This window comes from Rattus norvegicus, chromosome 5 (assembly GCF_036323735.1).
Source record: "Rattus norvegicus strain BN/NHsdMcwi chromosome 5, GRCr8, whole genome shotgun sequence".
NCBI lineage: Eukaryota > Metazoa > Chordata > Mammalia > Rodentia > Muridae > Rattus > Rattus norvegicus.
Window position 1 is genome coordinate 106,582,896 of NC_086023.1, and position 21,825 is coordinate 106,604,720.

A 21,825-nucleotide genomic window follows, 5' to 3' on the forward strand; every position below is an offset into this window, starting at 1 on the left:
TCAGTATTCAAATTTAGGAAGATTTTTAAAAACTGTTAAATTTGCATCTATTTCATTCTTAAAATATGTTAAAAAGGACTCAGTTATCTTTAAGGGGCTGGCCACTGGGAGTTTGACCATGCTCAAATGAATATATAGGCAATACAAATTGTATTTGATGTATTTTTTTCTTAATTCTTTTTTGAGGGTGAGGGCACAAGGGAGGAAGGGTGGGTTGGGGGTGGGGATGGGAAGCATGCAGGATACATTGTGTGAAATTCTCAAACAATTAAAAAATATTGTGTTGGATGAATATATAAAAGCCCCCTGTAGAGAAGTGAGGCCCTCTCTCTCACTACTGCCCTCTGGCCTGTGTCACTTCCCACCACTTCATGGATATTAGAATCCTCTCACTGTGCCCTATGAGTGCTCCAAGAGACCCAATTCATGAATAGAGGGAAATGAAGGTGCTTCTAAACTTCCACAGCGCCCTGTCTGCTCCTAACCACACGTATCCCTGCTGACTAACAGGAGAGTGTGGGGTCCCTGTGCCGAACCCCATCACTGTGGATAGAGATGTTTGCTGTTACGTTAGGAGAAGCAGAAAATATGGATCCCAGGTACCACCTGCACGGGTAATTCTGGAAATTCCCAGGACACGTGGCAGTCTGAGTCACTTGCACTATCAAGTCCTTCCAGGGGGCTCTCAGATCACAGCCGCACCAATCTGCAGTAAACGATAAACTTAGGAAATGGCACTTGTTTCTCTAAAGCAAACCTCGGAAACCTAAATTTAAGAGGCAGGAGATATTTTTAAGCATTTAATTCTTTTTTAAAGGAGAGATTTAAACACACAGTCACTTGTGTCACATTTCCTTTGTTCATCCTTTACTTAGTCACTGAATGGGGACCGCAGGAATCAGGTCCTGAAAACCCTATTGGGTTTAGGGAAGGAAGCACTGGGGAGAGATACATCAGCACTGACTTCTAGAATGCAAAAAAGAGGGCTTTAACACAGTATGATGATATTCAAATTATAAGCTGAGGAAGTAAGAGCAGAGCCTGAATTTTACAGATCCTATGTCTGTTTTTCATTCTCCACATCATCTGTCTGTCCCATCTGTCCTTCTGTCTGTCTGTACGTCCATCCATCCACCCATAAGCAGTCCATCCATCCATCCATCCATCCATCCATCCATCCATCCATAAGTCAGTCCATCCATCCATCCATCCATCCATCCATCCATCCATCCATCCATCCATCCATCCATAAGTCAGTCCATCCATCCATCCATCCATCCATCCATCCATCCATCCATCCATCCATCCATCCATCCACTGCAGCAAGGAGGCATATTACAGAGCTTGCAGTGTGTTGTCTAGATTGGCACAACTAAAATGCAGCGGGGCGGTCCCCTCAACTCCTCAGACCCGGGGATCCTATCCAAGGACCCCCTCGTACATGCCAGGCAAACTCTCCACAGACTGGCAGAACTCAAAGGTAAGAGAACGTTAGGGTCTATGCATAGGGAAATTATCCACAATTAAAATTTGGGCGGGCTGGCAAATTCGTGGCAGCTGCAATTCCCTTCTTGTGGAGCTCTGGTCATCAGGTGAGAAGAGACTCAGGGCCGAAGTGTGGAGAAGGTTGAGTCCTCTGTAGCTGCATGGACCAGCATTCAGTGAGCCTGCTGCACAGGGCCCGTGGTCTGCCTGAGAGAACTTTTCCATATGTTCTTCTCAGCCATAGGTTATGAAATCTCTATGCTGGAGAAACCTCTGACCCAAGGGGTTAAGGTGAGATTGCAAATCTGGACTTTTTAATATAGGAGGTTAATTAAGGAGACGGGCTAAACTCCCAAGAGAATAGCAGCAATTGGGTGTGTAGTGTGAGCTCAGAATTTTCATGAATAAAGTTGGGATGCACACCTCACTTGTCATGGAACGTGATAAAAATACAATCTAGAAAGACACAGAACTAACAAAACCAAACCACTGAGTCATTTCTGGGAGTCTGTGCCAAGACACTGGAGTTTCCCACTGAAAATCTTGTTTTATTTTTACCCTGGAGTTCCCACCCTAATTGAAACCACCACCTGATCTTCCCAGTCAGGCACCCAGCCTTCCCTAAGGCACCTCTTTTCCTGTTTCTCTATGGCCAGTTTTTGTCATAGCTTCTCGATTTTGGCTCAGAAATAACTTTGAAATCAAGCCATGCTTTACCTTATAACCAACACTTGGGGGAAAACCTTGTCATCTCCACAACTTAATAGCCGTGGAAAAGGATTTTTCTAAGCATTACCAAGTTTAATAAATCCCAGCGATGTGCTCTCTGCATATCAAGAACTGTTTAAAGAACAGCTGAGCCTCACACTAACATTATTAGATAAGCACTTCTTCAAAGTAGTGTTTCACCAAGAAGGAATGTGGAGAACAGAGAGGTTTAGTAGCTTGCTCTAGGCCACACAGCCAGCAAGGAAAAGGGATGGGATTTGGACTCCAGTGGTTTGCCACTGTAGCCTGTTTGAATGACTAGTGAATTATGTTTTAATTTCATTCATCACCATGTACTGGAGGATGAGTTGGAACTTCTAATCTTTTTGTCTTTGCCTCCCAAATGCTGGGATTACAGGTACCCCCTTTTGTAGTACTGGGGCTTTGTATGTGCTAGGCAAACCCTCTACTCACTGAGCCACATCCCCATTCCTAATTTAACCCATTGCTAGTTTTATTTTTTTGTTGTTGTTTTGTTTTTCTCTGACTAGGCAACACACTTAGCTGGTACAAAATGCAAAACCTCCACACGGAGAAGTCTCTGGTGGTAACTGGCACGGCTAAGTTTCCCAGCAGCATTCCAAACAAAGGCTGACATGCTGGTCCCCTCTTTCTCCTTTATCGGATCTGACAGTGTTCTGTTGTATCTCACAATCCAGGATACACTTTGGCATAGTGCCTTTTCACTTAACAACGCATACCGAGGGCTGTTCCAAATCAGTATAGGAGAGCTTTCTCTTTAGAGACTGCAGATGGTCTATATTGGGCACGAGCAGTACCCCTCCCCCGCGCTCCACAAAGGGCTAGACAGTAAATATTTCAGGCTTTGGGGTCCATATGGTCCCTGCTCCATATGTTCCTGCTTCTCTTTTTCACAAAAACATTTTCAAAATGTATAAACCATTCTAGCCCCTTGGGTCACACAGACACAGGCTTATGGACCCACACACGAGAACCCCAAGCTTCTGGGTTCTTGACTCACTTTTCTGCGTCTGCTCTTCTTCTATTCTGCCCTCCCCTTATCTTTGTAGTTCGTGGCCTAGAACCCAGGACCTGTGCATGCTAGGAAAGTACCCTACCACCAACCCACATCTCTAGCCACCTGGTCCCTTCTTGAACAAGAGGAGCCATCTTATTGCAAAACACCCAGAGGTCACCATTGCTCTCTAAGTCCTTTAAGGCTACTCACTCTCAAGAGCTGACTAGCATATACATGACAGTTCATGATGCACACTTATCTCCCCCTCTGGGTCTACTGCAACGCACAAGCTCCACCAACCCCTCATGGACCTGTCTGCCTCAGTATTGCTTTAAATACATTCTGGATGCAGCCTCGGGGGCATTCTGGTAGTGCAAATCACAACTAGGGTGTCCAGTGGCTGGTTGCTGCCTGAGAGGAGTCAACACCCCATCATCTAAAGGCCTGCCTTCCTGCTGCTGTCTCCTTCTCTTGGCTTCCTCTGTCTCCAACGGTGCCGGTCTCACTTTTGCCCCCTGTTGCTGTGCCTTTCACAGGCTTGCTCTCGGTTTGAAGAACACCCCTCAGCAAGGCTTTCCAGAGGGCTCATGTGCCCTCATCCTCCTTCCTGTTCTCTGTCCCTGTGCATTGTTGACCCAGACAAACACTGAGAACCTTTTGATCTGATGGGTGGACGAAGAACCTCAGGCCAATCTACACTCCCTGGTGCAATTTTGGACTTTTGGTTTCTTTAAAAAAAGCACAGAAATATGATGGGAACCCACGTGTGAGAGATGGGGCTGCTTCAGACTGTCTACAGCAGCTGACTATGATTTGCCCTGTGCCCTAGCAGGGGTGTGATTTTGCCAGTACTAGGTAGTTTCTGTGACTGTGACGTTTGGGGACATTTCAGAGGGTATATAAGGGCCCCAAGAGGTAGGGTGGGCTGTTGGTTGTTTGCTGTTGGCTGCTGTTAGTCAAGGTTTGTTAAGCTGTTGTGCATAACCAATGGAAGGAGAGACCCTTGGTCCTGCCAAGGCCCGGACCCCCAGTGTAGGGAAATGTCAGGGTGGGGAGGCGGGAAGGGGTGGGTGGATGGAGGAGCACCCTCATAGAGGATGGGGGTGGGGGATGGGATAGGAGGCTTATGGATGGGAAACTCAGCAAGGGGATACATTTGAAATGTAAATAAATAAAACTATCCAATATAAAAGTTGTTATGAACAAAGAAGAAACAACAACAACAAGAAGAAACCAGATATCCTGACAGTGAAGACCAAACTTGCCCCCAAGGAACTCGATGTCCCTGATCAGTAGGAAGTAGTCTGACGATAACGCCGTCCCTTTCCCCTCTATCCTTTTCTCTCTCCCATCTAGTGTTAGAGAGTGGAAAGAGTGGGAGCAAAGGGGTGGGAAAGGTGGAAGAAGGGAGGACCCGTAAAGCAGCCAAAGGCTTGGTTTCCGTCTCCAGTTCTACCGTCTTGCTCAGCAATCACTGAACACAAGGTTTCGGACACCTGAGTACATTGTTGTTTCATTTTTCCTCTCAGAGTGATAAATTCTTCCTGTCCATCCATGCCAAGCTCAAAGGTCACATGTTCTACAGAGTTTTCATATATTCCCCAGCTGGGACTTTTGGGGGTGGGTGTGGGGTGGGGCAGGCTTCCAGAGCACTGTGCCCAGAGCCCTACATGATTAATCTGGGCCGTCATTAGGTACTAAATGTTTGTTGGCTGACTTATTTATATCCTCAATACTCCCCAAAATTGTATAATTATACAACTCCCTTTCACTTACCTGCAAGGAATCCTTTAAGGAAGGGTGAATGCTGTTTAAGCAGTGGGTTTGGGCATGTGATGTAAGCAGCCAGCACGTGGCTCTATGCCAAAGCCACACTTAGCTCTTACAACAGCACCAATGAGGCAGTATTTTCAGGATTTGTGTTTTAAGGAGGGGAGGAAGAGGAGGAAGAGGAAGAAGAGGAGGAGGAGGAGGAGAAGGAAGAGGAGAAAGAGGAGGAGGAGGAAGTGAGTGTCCGGTCAGGTTGGCAGCTTGCCCTGTGGCTTTGGAACGAACCAGCAGGTCACCCTGTAGTCAGCTATCATGATGGCTTTTTGATAGCTTGCCAGTCGAGCCAGCACAGCACACAAATCTGCCCAACTCCATGCACTGAGACCCCGGGGTAGCTCAATGGACAGGAGTCAGCAAGACTTTTGCTCCCCTGAAGCAAGGTCCTCCCTTGAAGGGACACAGATGTCCTTGGCCAGCCAGATGGAGTGGCATGGTGATGAGGTATCCCTCTGCACACCTGTGACTGTGCCAGCCCCGAGGGCAGCCAGATGTCCTTGGGGTCTGCCTCCTGCCACCACATGCTGCTTATCCATGTGGACATAAGCCTCTCTCTCTGCCAGATGATCAGTGCTGAGCTGACGTGGTGGCAGCCCAGGGCTCTGGGCAGGAGGGTGAGAAGCTGGAAGGTAGAGGATGCAAGGGCAGAGAGAGCCGAGCTCTCTTCAGAAAAATGGAGAGAATCTCCTGCTAAATTACTCTTAGAGATGAGAGGCAGCAGGCAAGAAGTTACAGACTTTTGGCAGAGGGCAGACGGCTCCTATTGGCCCCTATTGCAGAGAATTTCCTGTTATAAAAGAAGGAGATGCTAGAACACACTGGCTGTTGGCTCTATTCTCCTTGTGAGCACTGTATCATAGCTTGCTGGGAAAAACTCTGGGACAAAACTGCTTGCGAACTTTAGAACGATGCTATTTATGGTGTGGACCTTTGGTCAGAAGCACCATCATCACTGAGAAGCCAATTCCATTCCACTCCTTGGGTCTCACTAAGCACTCGAAAGTCAGAATCACCATCTCCCCACCCACCCGAGATTTTGGAAGTGCCTTTCTATCTGCGAAAGCTTTGATGGGGGATACTTGATGAGATTTGAAATTGAAGTCCCGTGTGTTAGAAGTTCGGGTTTATTTGTTCAGCACCAGACCCAAACATCCAGCAAGCACCACTTGGTTCTGCCCACTGTTTGAGCATCTGTGGACTAAAGGCAGTACTCGCGGTGGAAGCCGTTCGGGGCCTGCACTCGGACATGCCTGAGATGGAGTCTCAGCTCACTACTTGCAACTAGTTAACCGGGTTAACCACTTCATCTCAGCCAGCTTGGTTTCCTCAGCTGTACAGTGGAGGTGCCAATGCCCAGTACCTTCATCCATGAGGTATGAAGATGGCCATTTCTAAGGCATCGAGTACCACATAGGAGCACTAGTAGGTGTTTGATAGATGCTAGGTATTATCAGTTCTAGGAAGAACAGTTCATTGGTTGTGGTTGAACTCTGGGCAGGTCCAAAGAGTATTAAAGTCAACCACAGAGATAAAAGATCTCATGAAGGTGGGATGGCTGTGAGGTTTTGTTTTGTCTTTTTTGTTTGTTTTGTGGTTCTTTTTTTTTTTGTTATTTAGCACTGAACCTTTATCATACATTAATGTATGCCTTTTCATCCCCAGATTCTGAGACATCTGCCCTTTCCTTCATCCCGAGAAGATGATAGCTTAGAGAGTTTGGTTTTCCATTCAGTGTACACAGAGGTTGCCCCATGTATATGAGCCAGATCCCCCTTGGTGTCCATTCATTTGGGAGCTGGGCCACCAAGGAACCTGTACTGTCGTGCTCTGACATCATACCGGGGCGTCTGCAGCTTCGATGCTGTGAGAGAGGTTTCCATTCTGCACAGGTTCTGAAGCTTCGCTTGATGGAGTCATTTCCACCTCTGTGCTCGTGCTGTTGGGGAGCTCAATTTTTTCTGCGGCATAATCTAAACACAAAGAAAACAAGGAGAATCGATGGGTATAAAGGGTTGTGTTGGAATGAACGTTCTAAAATGGTGATCAGGTGACAAGAAGGCATCTGAGACCTGAAGCTGGTATTGGGTTTTGGCAAAGGGATTTTACCACCCAGCCTGTGCTGCCTAGTGTGCTATCCCTTCCCTCTCCACAGCTCTGACTCACGCGTGACACCACTGGAGGCCCTATCAGCTGCCACATGTGATGGGCCATGGCAGGACACAGATACATACCCTTAGACATTTAGATACAGACTGTGAGAGAGCTGGATCACCCCTATGATCATACCTTCCCCTCAAAGGACACTCCATGGCATTCATGGCCTAGGCTATGCTCTATCAGCCACCGTCTTTGCCAGGCCCCCCTTTCCACTGGGCTGGAACACCTCCTGTATGGTGAATGGTTCATTGTGGCTGATAGTCAGGAAGGGTCCTCTGCTTTCTGCTCTAACACTCTCAGTCTTCAACACTGCCCGTGCCGGGAGAGGATTTGGCCACCTGCCTTTTCTTACACTCCTTGGAATGCTCACAAGCACAAACTGCCCTGGGTGTCCCATTCCAAGAAAAGCAAGGGGTTGGGGCTGCTGAGAAGAGCATGCTGAGTGAGAGAGCAGGCCAGGGAGAAGCTACGGGTCAACAAATGCAGTCATGTTTGCCTGAGACTGTAACATTAGGAACCAGATGTGCCTGCCTCTCTACTCTCACTCTACTCCGTATGCTCTATGACTTTCAGCAATTGTCTCAACCTCCGTGGCATCCATTTTCCTCCCCTGGAGAATGTCGGTGCTGCTAACAGTGCCACCACCGCCACTGCTGCTACCACCGCCCCACAAAGAGGTGGGCAAGTACACGAAAAGCACTCAGAAGAGGGCCTGGGCAGGCCAGAAATAAATGATTGGAATCTGTGTCATTGCAATTGCCTTTTCCAGATTATCTCCTTTCGAGTGCTAAGAGAAGCCCCTCCAGGTGACCAGTGCTTAGGCCCCATTAGGTTCAACTGGGCCTGAAGCGGTAGTGAAACCCGAAGTCTCTCATTGAGGCTGCTGGGATCGCTCAACAGTTTAAGAGCATCTGCTGCTCTTTCAAAGAACTGGGTTCGGTTCCCAGCCCCCCATCAGGTGGATCACAACTGCCTTTAATTACTGTTCTAGGTGGTCCAGTGCTCTCCATTCTGGGCTGCATGGGCACATAAAAATACATATAAATCTTTAAGATAAAGAAAGAAAAAAAAAGAAAGGCTCCTACTGGCGCCAGCTCTGTTCAGGGTGAGGAGGGAATGGGTCAGGAATCAGGGTGGCTGGACACCGGTCTGCTAAGCTGTGCCAGATGTAAGCAATCACGGGATGCTCATGGGAGAACAGGATTTTTTTCTTAACAATTTCAGAAGGACCAAATATTTCTATCATTAGTGCATAAGAAAACAGAGCCTAAAAGTCTCAGTCAACACTTGGTAGGTAGATGTAGGAGGATTGTCACAGGTTCAAGGCTAGCCTGGGTTATAGAGTGAGACACCCCCCATTATGCTCCCCAACAAAAAGAACTTCATAAAAATGTTTGGTTTGAAGCAGTCAAATACTGAAAATCCTAGGAAAATGCACATGTATTCAGTCGTGGTGTCCTGAGGTACCAATGAAGGTAGGGGAGGTGAAGGAATCTGGGCTTTCCTGATTCACCCATGATTACCGGCGTCAGTGTTGCAGGATGCTCTGCTGTCTGTAGCTGTGCCAGACGATTCATTCAATTATTTAAACTAAAACATACCAAGTACCTCAGGGACACGAAAGCCCTCATACGGCCTTAGGAACAGATTGTTGAGGCCAAGCTCGATCCCAGAACCACAGGACAGAGGGATCCAAAGGGGTTTTAGATCCTCTAGGATAGACAGAGACAGATAAGAATCCACTTTTCCATTGCACAGTCTCTAAATTGAGTGTGTTTTGAAACCGCAGTCTTTATTGTCACCAAAAATTACGAAAATAAACCCTGAGGTTTGGGAAGGCATAGATTTTTTGATACACACTCCTTTTGTTACCAAGTCCTTCCCTGGTCCCAGCAGCAGGGTGTCCCTTGGGGTTATTTGTCATGGATGATTAAATCTAAGCCTACCCTCAGCAGCATGCAAGAGGAGGGCTGGGAACGAACCCAGTCACATAAGCCATTCTGTTCCAAGCTACTTCATCTCATAAAAGAACAACCAACGGGCTGGAGAGATGGCTCAGCGGTTAAGAGCACCCGACTGCTCTTCCAGAGGTTATGAGTTCAATTCCCAGCAACCACATGGTGGCTCACAACCATCTGTAAAGAGTTCCAATGCCCTCTTCTGGTGTATCTGAAGACAGCTACAGTGTACTTATATATAATAAATAAATAAATCTTTAAAAAAAAAAAAAAAGAACAACCAACAAGCAGAGCCGAAAAAGTAGCCCTGGTAATTGAAGCAGAAAAAGAAAAAATCACACACAGAGCTGGGCAGTAACTTTCCCTGCTGACTTTACAACACAAAACCAAAATTCCGCCCATTCTGAAAAATGTGTCTAGGTTCACGGAAGCAGAGAGGATCAGACAGAAACCCGCAACTCATAACCCAATCCTAGTTAATGCTTGAACCCATTCCTGTCCACTTTCCCCATAAATATGCAACTGACTCTTATCTGTCCGTTGGCTGAAATTTTGCCTGGGTTAGAATTCAGGATGGTGGAGAGGCAGGAAGTCTTCTGTGGAGGATTTTGAGGGCAAAACCGTTGAGATTTGTCTGCAGATAATTTTAGTCACTTGGGCAATAGCTTCGTTTACAGCATGGATCCAGATTAGGTTAAATTTAGTCTGAATTTAGAATTGAGAGCTATATTATAGTTACAGACAGGAGAAAAGGAACACGATGCCCCAAGTTAAAATAAGATGCCTGAATGTCACAATCTGGTCACACAGAAGTTCTAGAAAAGTCAGCCAAGACAGACCTAGGTTGATTTTGCCTAGCTTTATTCTACTTTATTTTTTGGCCTGTGTATATGTGTGTGGTGTGAGATCACATGTACATGTGCTTTGTGTGTGTGTGTGTGTGTGTGTGTGTGTGTGTTGTGTGTGTGTGTGTTGGTGTACATGTGTGCACATGTGTATGATATCCACTTTATTTATTAAGGGTCTCTTACAGAACCCAGAATTTGTTAATTTGGCCAGGCTAGCTAGCTATCTTGCCTTGAGGAATCTTCTGTCCCTGGCTCCTAAGTGGTGAGAGTATAGGTGGGCCCACCACTCCCATCCAGCATTTGTGTGAGTGCTGGGATCTAGACTCAGGTCCTCAAACATAGCAAGCCCTTTATCTGCTGATACACCTTCCCAGCACTGATGGTGCTGAATTCTTAAGAAAGAGGAGCTGGCGTGGATTTAAAGGGACTCTGTTGGGTAAGTGAGTGGTGATTTGGAGGTGGTAGTGCTGTGAACAGTATCATAGATATGAGATCTGATCACCAGTCAAACATATAGAAGCAGGACTCTCATCTTTAGTTAAATGTTAACGACTTGCATGACTTGGGTGTGTCTTCCTTTTTGTGGCTTTCTGAAGTCAAGTGCCTGTCACTTCTTGAACAGAATATCTGGTGATTTGGTCACAATTACTCTTCCCTGTGGATTCCCTTAGTGTCACTGGAGACGTACATGTCCATTTCTGCACTGTCTCAGGGGGAGACGAACTCATTTTGTCATTTAGGAAGGGCCTGAACTAGTAGTGGGGTGGGGGTTCCCACACTGGTTCTGTCTCTCTGCCGCTCCCCCACACCTACCAGGGAAGGACAAGGGGTGGGTTTCTCACTCACCCACATGATTGGCAGCTCCATTTTGCCTCTCATTCTCATCCACTTGGCATTTCTTCTTGGCAATCTTGTGGAGAATTGAAGCTTTTTCTCTGAACCTCCCTGAAGCAAGAGAAAGTGGCAGGAGAGAGACAGAGTGAGGAAGAAGGATCACCAAAGGAGGTGGGTGGTCTCTCTACAAGTCCTTCCAGCAGCGACCACACGTTCTGTCCGCTCCAAATGCCTTTCAACCTATATGGGGCGTGGGGTGAGGCACTTTCTTACCTTGGATTCTTCAGCCCAATTCTCTAGCTGAGAATCTATTTGCAAGCTGCTGGACCATAGAGGGGAAGTATGACATGGACCTCTCTTTCTCTCCAACAGCTCCTCGCAAAATGCATGAAAATATCAATCATCTTCCAAACCACCTCTACCGCTGAAACCCCCTACAGCTGAAGACCTACAGCTGCTTTAGAATTAAAGGCTCATTCCTGATCTGCTTTGGACAATGGCTGGGAAGGAACGCCAAGCCAGGCAGTCCTTCACATTGACTTTGGTTTTCAAGCATTCATCATGACTGCAGCTTCCAAAGGAGTCAGGGACAGACATCGCAGCTCCCCAGAAAAAGCTGAGTCAGCTGCAATTAAAGCATCAAGGCGGCGACTGATTCCATTTGGGGATTTAGGGCAATGAGCGACCGACAGAGCATGTTGGAGATGAGACACTTTGGGAAAGGTGCTGGAAAAAAAAATACCATGCTCAAAGCAATCACTGTAAACAGCTGTGCCACGAGTGTAGCACACGTTTCTTCCCTGTTATTAACACAATTAATGGGTAAATGCATGCGCTGAGCATACAGGACAGTCATGCAGAGTGTGGCGATTAGGGACACCAAGCACATTTCTCTCTTTCCATCTTTGATTTTTTTTCCTTGGGAATATTCAAGGTACAAAAGATTCTCATTTTAAACGAGGTGATTACTGCGTAGATTTCCAGCATAATGTGTTCCTTAAAATACCCTGGGCCCCACAACTTTCTACTGGGCTTTCTTGTTGGTTGTGTTATCTAACAGCATGTTATTGGGGTGGGGTGGGGATCTTATTCCACTTTTCAAGTGAGAAGCAAATCAAATGAAAACGTTTCTCTGGGAGAGAGCCTCCCTAAAGGCTGCGCATGCCAGGTGAGCACCGCACCTTTTCCTACCCTGTTTACGGGACTCTGGCAGGTCAGAATGGAGACTTCTATGGTGGATTCAGAGTGGTTGAACATGTGAACACCTATGTGAAAGTGATACAGGGTGTAGTCATTTTTGCTTACAGCTCCGTTAGCTACGAATCCAATTATCTCTTTTAAAATATGTTTTAAGAAACATTATAAACTCCTGAATTTAAATTCATTTTGTGTTTCAACCCATTGCATTTTTGAAACTTTTTTTCTTTAATTTGGGAGGGCATATGCATTCTACAGCAAACACGTGGAGAACAAGGGCAGCTCCTTGGAGTAAGTTTTCTCTTTCTGCTATGTGGGTACTGGGAATGGAAGGCAGGCCATCAGGTTTGGTGGTCAGTAATTTACCCATGGAGCCATCTTGCCAGCCCCTACCTAAATGTCTTACTATACAGAGATGTTGGTCTAGGCAGTGAGTGTGCTGCACAACTGTGCTCCCAAAGGTATAAGGGGGGAAGGGCAATGAGAAACAGAAGAGCAAGGCCAGAATGTGACGTGGACTGTGTGATAGCTAATTTTGAGGGTCAACTTGAGTGGTTGAGTGATATCTAGGGGATTAGTCTCATCCCTCCCTGTATCTGAGTATTGTTTCAGAGAAAACAGATTGTGTTTTTGCCTTATCAGTGATTTACTTCATCGATGGATTAGACATTTAAGTTGGTCAGGGTAGGTGGTGGGACCTGTGGCAGGCAAAGTGTCATTGCAGGAAGACATGACTTGGCAGGGGATAAATGTATCCTAGCCCTTTCCTTTCATTTCTCTTTGCTTCCAGGCACTACAAATTGAGCAGCTTTTGCCACAGGTTTTCACTGCCACGATGTTCTGCCTTCTCTTGGATCCAACTAAAGGACCGGTGATGGGGAACTCTGAAACCAGGAACCAAAATAAATCTTAGCTCATTTTGAGTTGTTTTTCTCCAGAGCGTTGTATACGTTGGAGAACGGACTAACTCAGACGCTGTAAGAATGGAAAGGAAGGGGGCTGGGGATTTAGTTCAGTGGTAGAGCGCTTACCTAGGAAGCACAAGGCCCCGGGTTCAGTCCCCAGCTCCGAAAAAAAGAACCAAAAAAAAAAAAAAAAATGGAAAGGAAGGGTAAGGGGATGGACAGATGCTCATCCTGGAGGGTGGTTTTAGCTTGTCTGTTTTTATTTAATCTCCATGGTAAACTGTGGGAAGAAGAGAAGGAAGGAAAGCATTGTGGGGACTAGAGAAAGAAGGTAATGAAAGGAAGCATGGAAAGAAAGAGAAGAAGAAAAACTATAAAGGACACAGGTAGGGGTGTGGCAGGCTGCTGGTGATCCAGCAGGTGTTAGGCACTTCCTGGTTGCCTTGTGGTCTTCTCTGAGCACTAGGCAGATGGGGTGGGTGGCTCTTAGGACCCTGAAATCTTAAGCTTAAAGGGGTCACTTTTCATGGAAGACAGTTTCAGGAGGTCCCTAAATCATGTAGTCAGGAGAGGCAAAAGGAGGTTCTGCAATTCCATTGGAGTTTCTGCTAACAAAACTTTCTGCTATGGTGGGAGTTCACCTTTGAGCTTAGGTCACTTTGTATTTTTATGAAATAAGGAGACAAGCTACATTGTTTCAAAAATGTGTATAACACAGTAACAAAGCAGAAGAAGCAAGCCTGTGAAAATCAATGCAGCCCAACCAATGCCCTCAAGTTACAGATCACAGCATAGAAGATGCACTGGAGAGCTGCTCTCACGGAATGTCCATGTTTACAAGATTCCTTCCATGGCTCATATATGTGCCAGAGAGAAATGATTTAAAAAATGGACCCCTAAACATGTCTCCTTGTGGCCACCCACTTTGTCACAAAGCATTCTTCAACACTGAGATGGCCATACCTGGTATGGTTTTTCCCAAATTCCATAAGAACTATGGTGGATACACTGGGGTATGATGGTGGATATGGGGTGTTGTGGATCCTAGTCATGGGACCACGAGGGAGGCTCAGTTCAGCTTGTTGGATTGGTGCTGGAGTTTCAGGGAATCCTCTGAAAATCACCTCTGGGTGTTAGGCCCACACTTAGGTGGGGGCACAAAGGATGGGCGTAAGAAGCAACCAATGCTGCTTTGTGGTAAGAACAAATCGAGACACCTTTGAATACTTTTCAAGGTGAGCCATGGAGTGATTTTTTTTTAGCCAGATTCAAAGCAGCTTTAAAAATACACCCTGCTGTGGTACAAACCCTGAAGGTGTTGTCTTTTTATATAGCTACAGATACTTGTATACTTAGAAGCCTCAGAAATAGCAAACTCGGCTGGGATCGTGAGGCACCTACGTCAAACCTGGCACGCAATTTTAGTATAGTTTAGTTTGATCTGAAATGTGCAAGTGTACCAGCTGAGTGTCCTCACGGGAGGGTGCGTTGAGGGGGTGGTCAGGAAGTTTGGAAGGAAAAGATGGGAGCTGAGGGCTTCCTGGGAGGGAGAATGAATTAAGAAAAACAACCACCAAAATCCTTGGCTGGATCTGTCTAAGGTAAAACAGAAGTCTCAAGCTCCAACATGACAACCTGGTCACTTGAGGGAAGTAAACTTGGCTTCTGTCTTGCTGCTAATTAACACAGCTCTCTGGAAATCCCTTCACCTGTCCTCCACCAAGCCTGTGATAGGCAACTGTCAAAAGGGACCCTTTGGGTTTGTGATGAGAGAGAGAGGCTGGGGGGGCAGAGACAGAGACAGAGAGACAGAGAAACAGAAGAAAACTAGAAAGCAAGGCCTTTCAAGTCTATTTCTGTGTTTTCACATCTGCCTTTTCTGTATCTTTCTTTGAAGTTCAGGGCTTGACAGGTAGCTTTGAAAGTCAAAGGTCACTTGAGCTCCCGTCCCTCATGCCCTGGTACTCCTTTGTCTTTTCTCATGAAAGCTCGGACTATAATCAAGTCATCCTCATTCTGACAAGGCTTTGGCAGACCAGGGGTGTTGTCTCGGGTCATCCCAAGAACTCCTCTTTTTCTTAAGCCATCCCTCAGTCAATCAGGTGTCTCTATTCTCACATTATTTCAGCCCAATTCCATCTCCAGCTCTCACTCCCTGAGTCTCACCCTGAGCCTCCTCCAATAGGAGCACTTCAGCCAGCTGGTGTGTCCTCTTCCTCCCTTATCTCTCTATCATCCTGGCACCCCAGGGGTAGATAAATTAGGTCATATTAATCCTTTTTTGGTCGATGGTCTGTAATGCATCTCCAGGTCAAAGTGAAATTACAGGTCCTTGTAGGACTCTATCTGATCCCTGACCACCCTGTCTGTCCCTGTCATCCCTCAACCCCTTCTTGGTCTGTTCCTTTCAGGCTAGCACCATTCCCCTGTCTCTTGATAACACGGTGAACCTTCCATTCTGGACCATGGCACTGGCTAGTCTGCTCTGTGCAAAGCTCTCCTGTGAGAAATCTCTCTTTCTAGTATCTGTTTAACTCTCACCAACTCGTTCTGCCTTCCCTGAGCAGCTCTGAGTGAGCATTTCCTATGGCCAGCTTATTTCCTAGGAAGCAGAAAGTTATCATTACATAGGTAATGATACAATCAGTATCACTGTTACTGTTGCTTATGTTATTTTCTACAGCGGAAGAGCTAGGGGCCAGCAGGGCTTCTCACTGTTGTTCCCTCTTGCTGTGTCCTCAGCACCCAGTAGAACTCAGTAAACCTCTGCTGCTCATCATGAGGCACATAGATAAGGTTTGACTTCCTTCCTGGTGGCTATAACCTAAACTCAGTTCTCTTGGAACCTTCCCAGGTTATGGTTGTGGTGGAACTGACTCTCCCAAGTTGAGAACCTTCTGTCACTACAGAGGCAACAACTGGGATAGACTGAGTCATATGATTTGTGCCCTTTTCTGAGAATTTCCAGGGGAGGATCCCCAAAGTCTTTGGGATGGAAGCAGTAGTGTTGTGGAAACCTGGAGACAGAAGGCTGGGTTCTGCTCCTCCTTTACTATGTGTCTCCTCATTTATGAGGGGCTGACCTGAAGGTTTCTCTGTTGGTGACCACTCCAATATTTCAGTCATTGGTCTCATGACACTTGTCCACCAGTCAGCCTGTGTCAAGCTTCCTGGCAACACACCCATTTTCACCACTAGATGGTAGACTTCACTGAAGAGGGGCCTTCTCCCAGCCGTCCCTATTTCTCAGTAATGCTAGGCTTGTGGGATGGAGAGATGGCTCAGTGGTTAAAATCAACAATGCCAGGCTCATCAGATGCACACTGCTATGAAACTCACCCCAAAAGCTCAAGGTAGTCTTGGAAATCTTAAACTAACTTGAGCTATGATTTCAGTAGAGTTTGTCTGGTGCCTCTGTAACATTCCCAACTTGGATTATTTACGAGCATTTCAGATTCCCACTCTAACTGTGGAGCTCTTTTTGACGACTGTGGTGTGTGTGCGTGCGTGCGTGTGTGTGTGTGTGTCTGTGTGTGACATGTGTGCTGTGTATTGTGTGCATGGTATGTGTGTGCTGTGTATTGTGTGGTGTGTGTGTGGTATGTGTGTGCTGTGTATTGTGTGGTGTGTGTGTGGTATGTGTGTGCTGTGTATTGTGTGGTGTGTATGTGGTATGTGTGTGCTGTGTATGTGTTTGTGTGTGTATATGTGTATGTGTGTGTGTGGTGTGTGGTATGTGTGTACTGTGTATGTGTTTGTGTGTGTGTATGTGTATGTGTGTGTGGTGTGAGTGGTATGTGTGTGCTGTGTGTGTGGTGTGAGTGGTATATATGTGTTGTGTATATGTGGTGTGTGTGTGTGTGTGTGTGTGTGTGTGTGTGTTCAAGGAATAAAAGTGAAAAGGCTCCTTGGCACAGAGGCTACCTAGCAGCTAGGATGAACAAATGGATTGTTTTATAAACTCTGTGAAACATTAATTTCTTAATAGGGACTGGCTTGCTTTTTATTCTTTAAAGAAAAATGTTAGATACTTTAAAAAAATTTAAAGATAATAATTTTATCCTAAACAAAACATAGGATTTTTTTCACCCCTAAGTCTGTTTTTGAAATACAGTTTCCAAATTATTTCCCTCATTCTGAGAAACATCATGAATTTATCATACTGTTTATTTATTATACTACATTGATATTAATAAAATTAAATTACTGTTATAAACTGTCTCTTAAGTCAGTTGTGAGTGAACTTCATAGTAGAGGTGGTCAACATAATTCTAGTTTACATTTACAGGTATGATCATCTGAGTAGATCTGTAATGAATGAGAAGACAAACATCTGGTCAGTGTGAATTTATTATGTTACAGCCCTGAGCTGGTTATGTCGTCATGGGGAGAATGAGCACTTCTGTAAACATACTGAAATATTTTCAACATTTTACAAATATTTGTGTTTAAATGCTGACATTTTTGCTTTTATCCTTTCTGGTTTATAGACTCCTCTCATAGATGTTGTATTATGTTCAGTTTTTGCCTCTTCTCTCAGGTTCAAGGTCCCCCTGGGGCCTTTGGTTCCTGCTGGCACTGCCCTCTCACCTTCCCCTTGCAGGTATCCCACTTGGAAAATCTGGCTATGCTCGTCTTACCTCTGTACCCAGTGTCTGTCAGCAACACTCTGGGGTACCTGTCTTGGTTGTTGTTGCTATTATTATTATTACTGTTATTATTGTTGTTATTATTGTTGTTATTATTACTATTTCCTCATGATCTGATTTCCTTGTAGCATTTGGCCCTTTGCCCATTTTTCACAACACCCATGGAGCTCTTCAAATATCAGTAATCCTCAGAGCTCCTACTGGCCCCTCATTTCTCTCTTCCCCCGAGGAACCAGCTACTTACTACCCTGAATGCCCACAAATTCTGGAAGCTAGAAGACTGACACCTCCAGTCAGGAGTGTCTGACAAACTCAAATGCTTCAAATTTCAGGCACCGTCCTCCTTCCTAGGAATCTGTTCTCTACCTGTGCAAGCTGCTGCTACTGTCCACACTATAGTCTCCCCCCCAAGCCCCCCAGAAACAGCTTAGCTTTCTCTCCAGGGCTAACACCCCACCAACACTGAGAGCTTTGACACTACTTTTCAAGCTAGGCCTCCTTGGCTGGTGTTGGCTCTGACATCTTCACTGGATTCCGACGTCCACACTGTCTCCAAGTCTCCTCATCTCCTACCCAGCTCCTAGGCTCCACACTAAGCGGCTTATCTTACTCTTCCAAATCCCATCTTAGACATCGTAGCCTCCAGAGATCCCTTTCTTCTAAGACAACACATTGCTATCTGTCCTATCATGGGTGTCTATCAAAGATCCTGCATTTTGCTGACTCTCCCTAGTTAGCATCTGGGCACGGAGCATGGGATTGCTGTATCTGTCCCCTAACACTAGGTTTGCTCTAGCGTTGGGGTTTGTGGATGTGTGGCACCATCACTAAAAACAACAGAGAAGGGGTTGGTGTGGAGGAGTGTGGGCTGAGTTTACTTTTGGGGAGTGGGTAAGAAAGAGGGAAGGCCCTAAAGCACATGACAGAAGCCTCAGTGGACTGCTTCAGTCCACACTTTTGGTAGATTTCTAAAGTTTAGTAGCACTAACAGATCATGCGGTCACCTTTGAAAAGTGGTATCTAATGAAATTCAAGGGGAATGTGAAGGATACAAGCTAAACACTTTGTAGCCAGTCTTTAAAGCAGCCTTTCCGGAGAACTAGGACTCCTAGCAAGGCGGATCAGAGAGCTCGCTCTGTTTTAGGAACTTCATTCTGTGGCCATTTTCCCACTCCCAGGCAAAGAGGTCCCAGTGAAGCCAGATTCTTAGATTTGGCTTTCTGAGCTAGGTGGGCCTGCAGACAGAAGCTTAGTCTCTCTTGGTTTCTATCCCCAGGTCCTTGGAGAGAGCTAAGAGATCAGTGGATAAATAGACACTACTGATGAAGTAGCAGGCACACCCAGAGACTTCTGGAACTTAAACTCAGTGTTTCCTAACAGGTGGTGAGGTCTGGTCCCAGGCAGCTCATTAAGGCTTGAATCTGGAATATGTCTCTGCAAACTGCTTGTAAAACCCAGAAACTAGCAAAAATCTCTGTCTCTTGATGAGGCAGCAGATTACCCAATGATTTGTCTTTATGTAAAGTAAAAGACATTAGATTTGCTAAAACTTTTAATTGGCAGCGGTCACTATTTTGTGGCTTTTTTTCATTTCGGTATAATCTGTTGTCGTCTGGATTTCTTGTGTAAAAGAATTACTTTGAGTTTCTAGGTTTGTTTGTTTGCATTTGTTTGTTTTTCATTCCCCTCCACTTCACACTGCCGTTTGGTACCTGCAGATCTTGTGGGTTTAAAGCAGAAATGCCAGCACTGCCGGAACTCCTGAACTCAGGCGGAGAGGCCCATGACTGAGACAATTCAGTTTATCTTAGAGTTAATCATAAGGGAAACTCACCATCCCTAAGTGAACATGCCAGCTTCCTATGGGGATGAACTCTCTCTCTCTCTCTCTCTCTCTCTCTCTCTCTCTCTCCCTCCTTCCTTCCTTCCTTCCTTTCCTTCCCTCCTTCCTTCCTTTCCTTCCCTTCTTCCTTCCTTCTTTCCTTCCCTCCCTCCCTTCCTTCCCTCCCTCCCTCCTTCCTTCCGTCCTTCCTCTCTCTCTCTCTCATTTATTTTTTTTATAAGCACAGGTGTTTTACCTGCATGTCAGTCTGCACATTATGTATGTGTGTCTGGTGCCCACTAAAGGCAGAGGAACCTGTTGGGTCCCCTGGGACTTGAGTTACTGATGGCAGTGAACCACCATGGGAATTGAACACTGGTCCTCTGGAAGAGCAGCTAGTGCTCTTAAGTTCTGAGCCATCTCTCCAGACCCTCTTTTCTCTCTTTTCACACTCACACTACACACACACACACACACACACACACACACACACACACACACACACACAGTTCTATGTGTGTTGAGGGGAAGTTAATTTAGAACAACAGTATTTCGGTTTGACTGATGAAGACAAGGCAACCTAACCTCGTGAGCTCTAGGGATGTCAGGAACAGTCAGGGTGAAGCATCCACAATTTGCCTTCTGCTGCCGTTTAACACCTTCTACATATGCAGTGTGGCAAAGTCAGCCTGAGCTTGCCAAGTCTGATCTTTCTGCTTTTACTGCTGACAGTTTAGATCAGGAAAAGAAGATGCAATGCATTTGAGCGGCAGATGTATTCTCACAGGAAGAACTCCCTGGTCCCAGTCCTCAGTCAGATGGCAGCTTTGCCCACGGGGTTGGGGCTGCTCTCTTTGACAGACCCAGTACCCAGAACTCGCTGCTTAGTTTGGTTATGCACATTTGCTGTTTGTCTTCTTAAGATCCAGTCCCAGGGAGACACTTGCCAGAATACATCCCCGAAGAAGTCATGGTGAGTTCAGATATTTGTTTTCTGGACGAAGCCCAGCCTTCCAGAAAGCATCTATTCAAATACCTCAAAATTTTCTGGCCATGAAAAAATTGGACTGGATGGATTTAACCATGAACCAAATGAATGAAACATAACACAGTACTGGAAATGGTGTCTGTGTGTGGGCTCCTGCCGTGGTCACTGGAAGATAGGGAGGGAAATGGTGCCTGTGCACAGTAGGGTTCCTGCTCAGTCACAGAAAAGTAGAGAAACACCATGGTGTCTGTGCACAGTGGGGCTCCCATCTCTCTATGCACAGTAGAGGGGGCAATGGTGCCTGCACACAGTGGACATCTAGCCTCCCTCACTGGGATGTAGGGAGGTATCCATCTCCGTGCTTCTCAGGCTTTGTGTGAGGGTGCCGGGGTTCTGGAACTGGATATCTGGTGTAGGAGGAACAACCTTGTCAGTTGTCTTTGAGAGGGCAATCACTTCAACCATGACCGTACCCTGGTTTTAATTCAGCTCTGCTAAAATACCCCGGTCTCTAAAACAAGTAGGTGGAGGAAGCTCTGTGACATCTAGCTGCTTTGCTATGGTCAGGAAACATTGTTCTTAATGGCTTAAATCCTGCCTCTGGGGATATCCCGGGCACTGCGAATAGGAACAGAAATTGGTGAGGCCATATGGAGGGGACTTTGGATGTGTCTTTCAGAATGTGAGATATGTATTCATACTCTTTGATCTGGCATTTCTGTTTTTAGGTGATTGTATTAAGTGTATGCATCTACACGATAGGTTCTCAATCTTTGGGTCCTAACCCCTTTGTGGTTGACTGACCCTTTAATAGGGGTCACCCAAGACCATCATACAACATAGATACTTGCATTATGATTCATGACAGTAGCAAAATTACAGTCCTGGTTGGGGGATTGCAAAAGGAACTGTGTTAAGGGGTTGCAGTATTAGGAAGGTTGAGAACCACTGTTAAGAATATTACAGAAGAAAGGACACATCACTGTCTTTCCTTAAGGAGCGCCTCTCTTTTACTTTTGTATGCATGTAATGTTTTTTTTAAAATAGAAATAGTTTAAATAATTTAAATAATTTAAATTGTGATGAAAAATTTCTACTCGGGTAAATGTCTGGGTTGGTAATAAAAAGGGAATATACTACCTTTTATTCTTTCAAAGGTCTAGTAACTGTTGTACTACTTGTGAACTGGACCAAACAATACTTAGGGTTTCCCTTTGAGGTGTGTGTCCAGGAGGCACCTATTACTCTCCAGATTAACCAGCTACAAGGCCAGGTGTTGGAAGGCTGGAGTGGATGGCAGGCCGTTGAGCGATGTCATACTTCCTAAGGGACAGTTGTGGATATGAGTGAGGGGTGTTCAACATCTGATCACGCCTCTCCGGAGGAGGAGGCTGTCCCTTCTTAAGCA

The 21,825-nt window shown here is 45.8% G+C and overlaps 1 protein-coding gene across 11 annotated transcripts in view; it reads right to left on the reverse strand.

Annotated features, from left to right (window-relative positions):
* Window positions 1-21,825, reverse strand: part of Slc24a2 (solute carrier family 24 member 2) — a 243,944-nt gene that overhangs the window by 39,029 nt on the left and 183,090 nt on the right. For all 11 annotated transcript variants that reach the window (NM_031743.3, XM_063288506.1, XM_063288505.1 and 8 more), the window contains 2 exon segments: window positions 6,899-7,029; window positions 10,869-10,967. In NM_031743.3, coding sequence (NP_113931.1) covers window positions 6,899-7,029; window positions 10,869-10,967 — 230 coding nt within the window.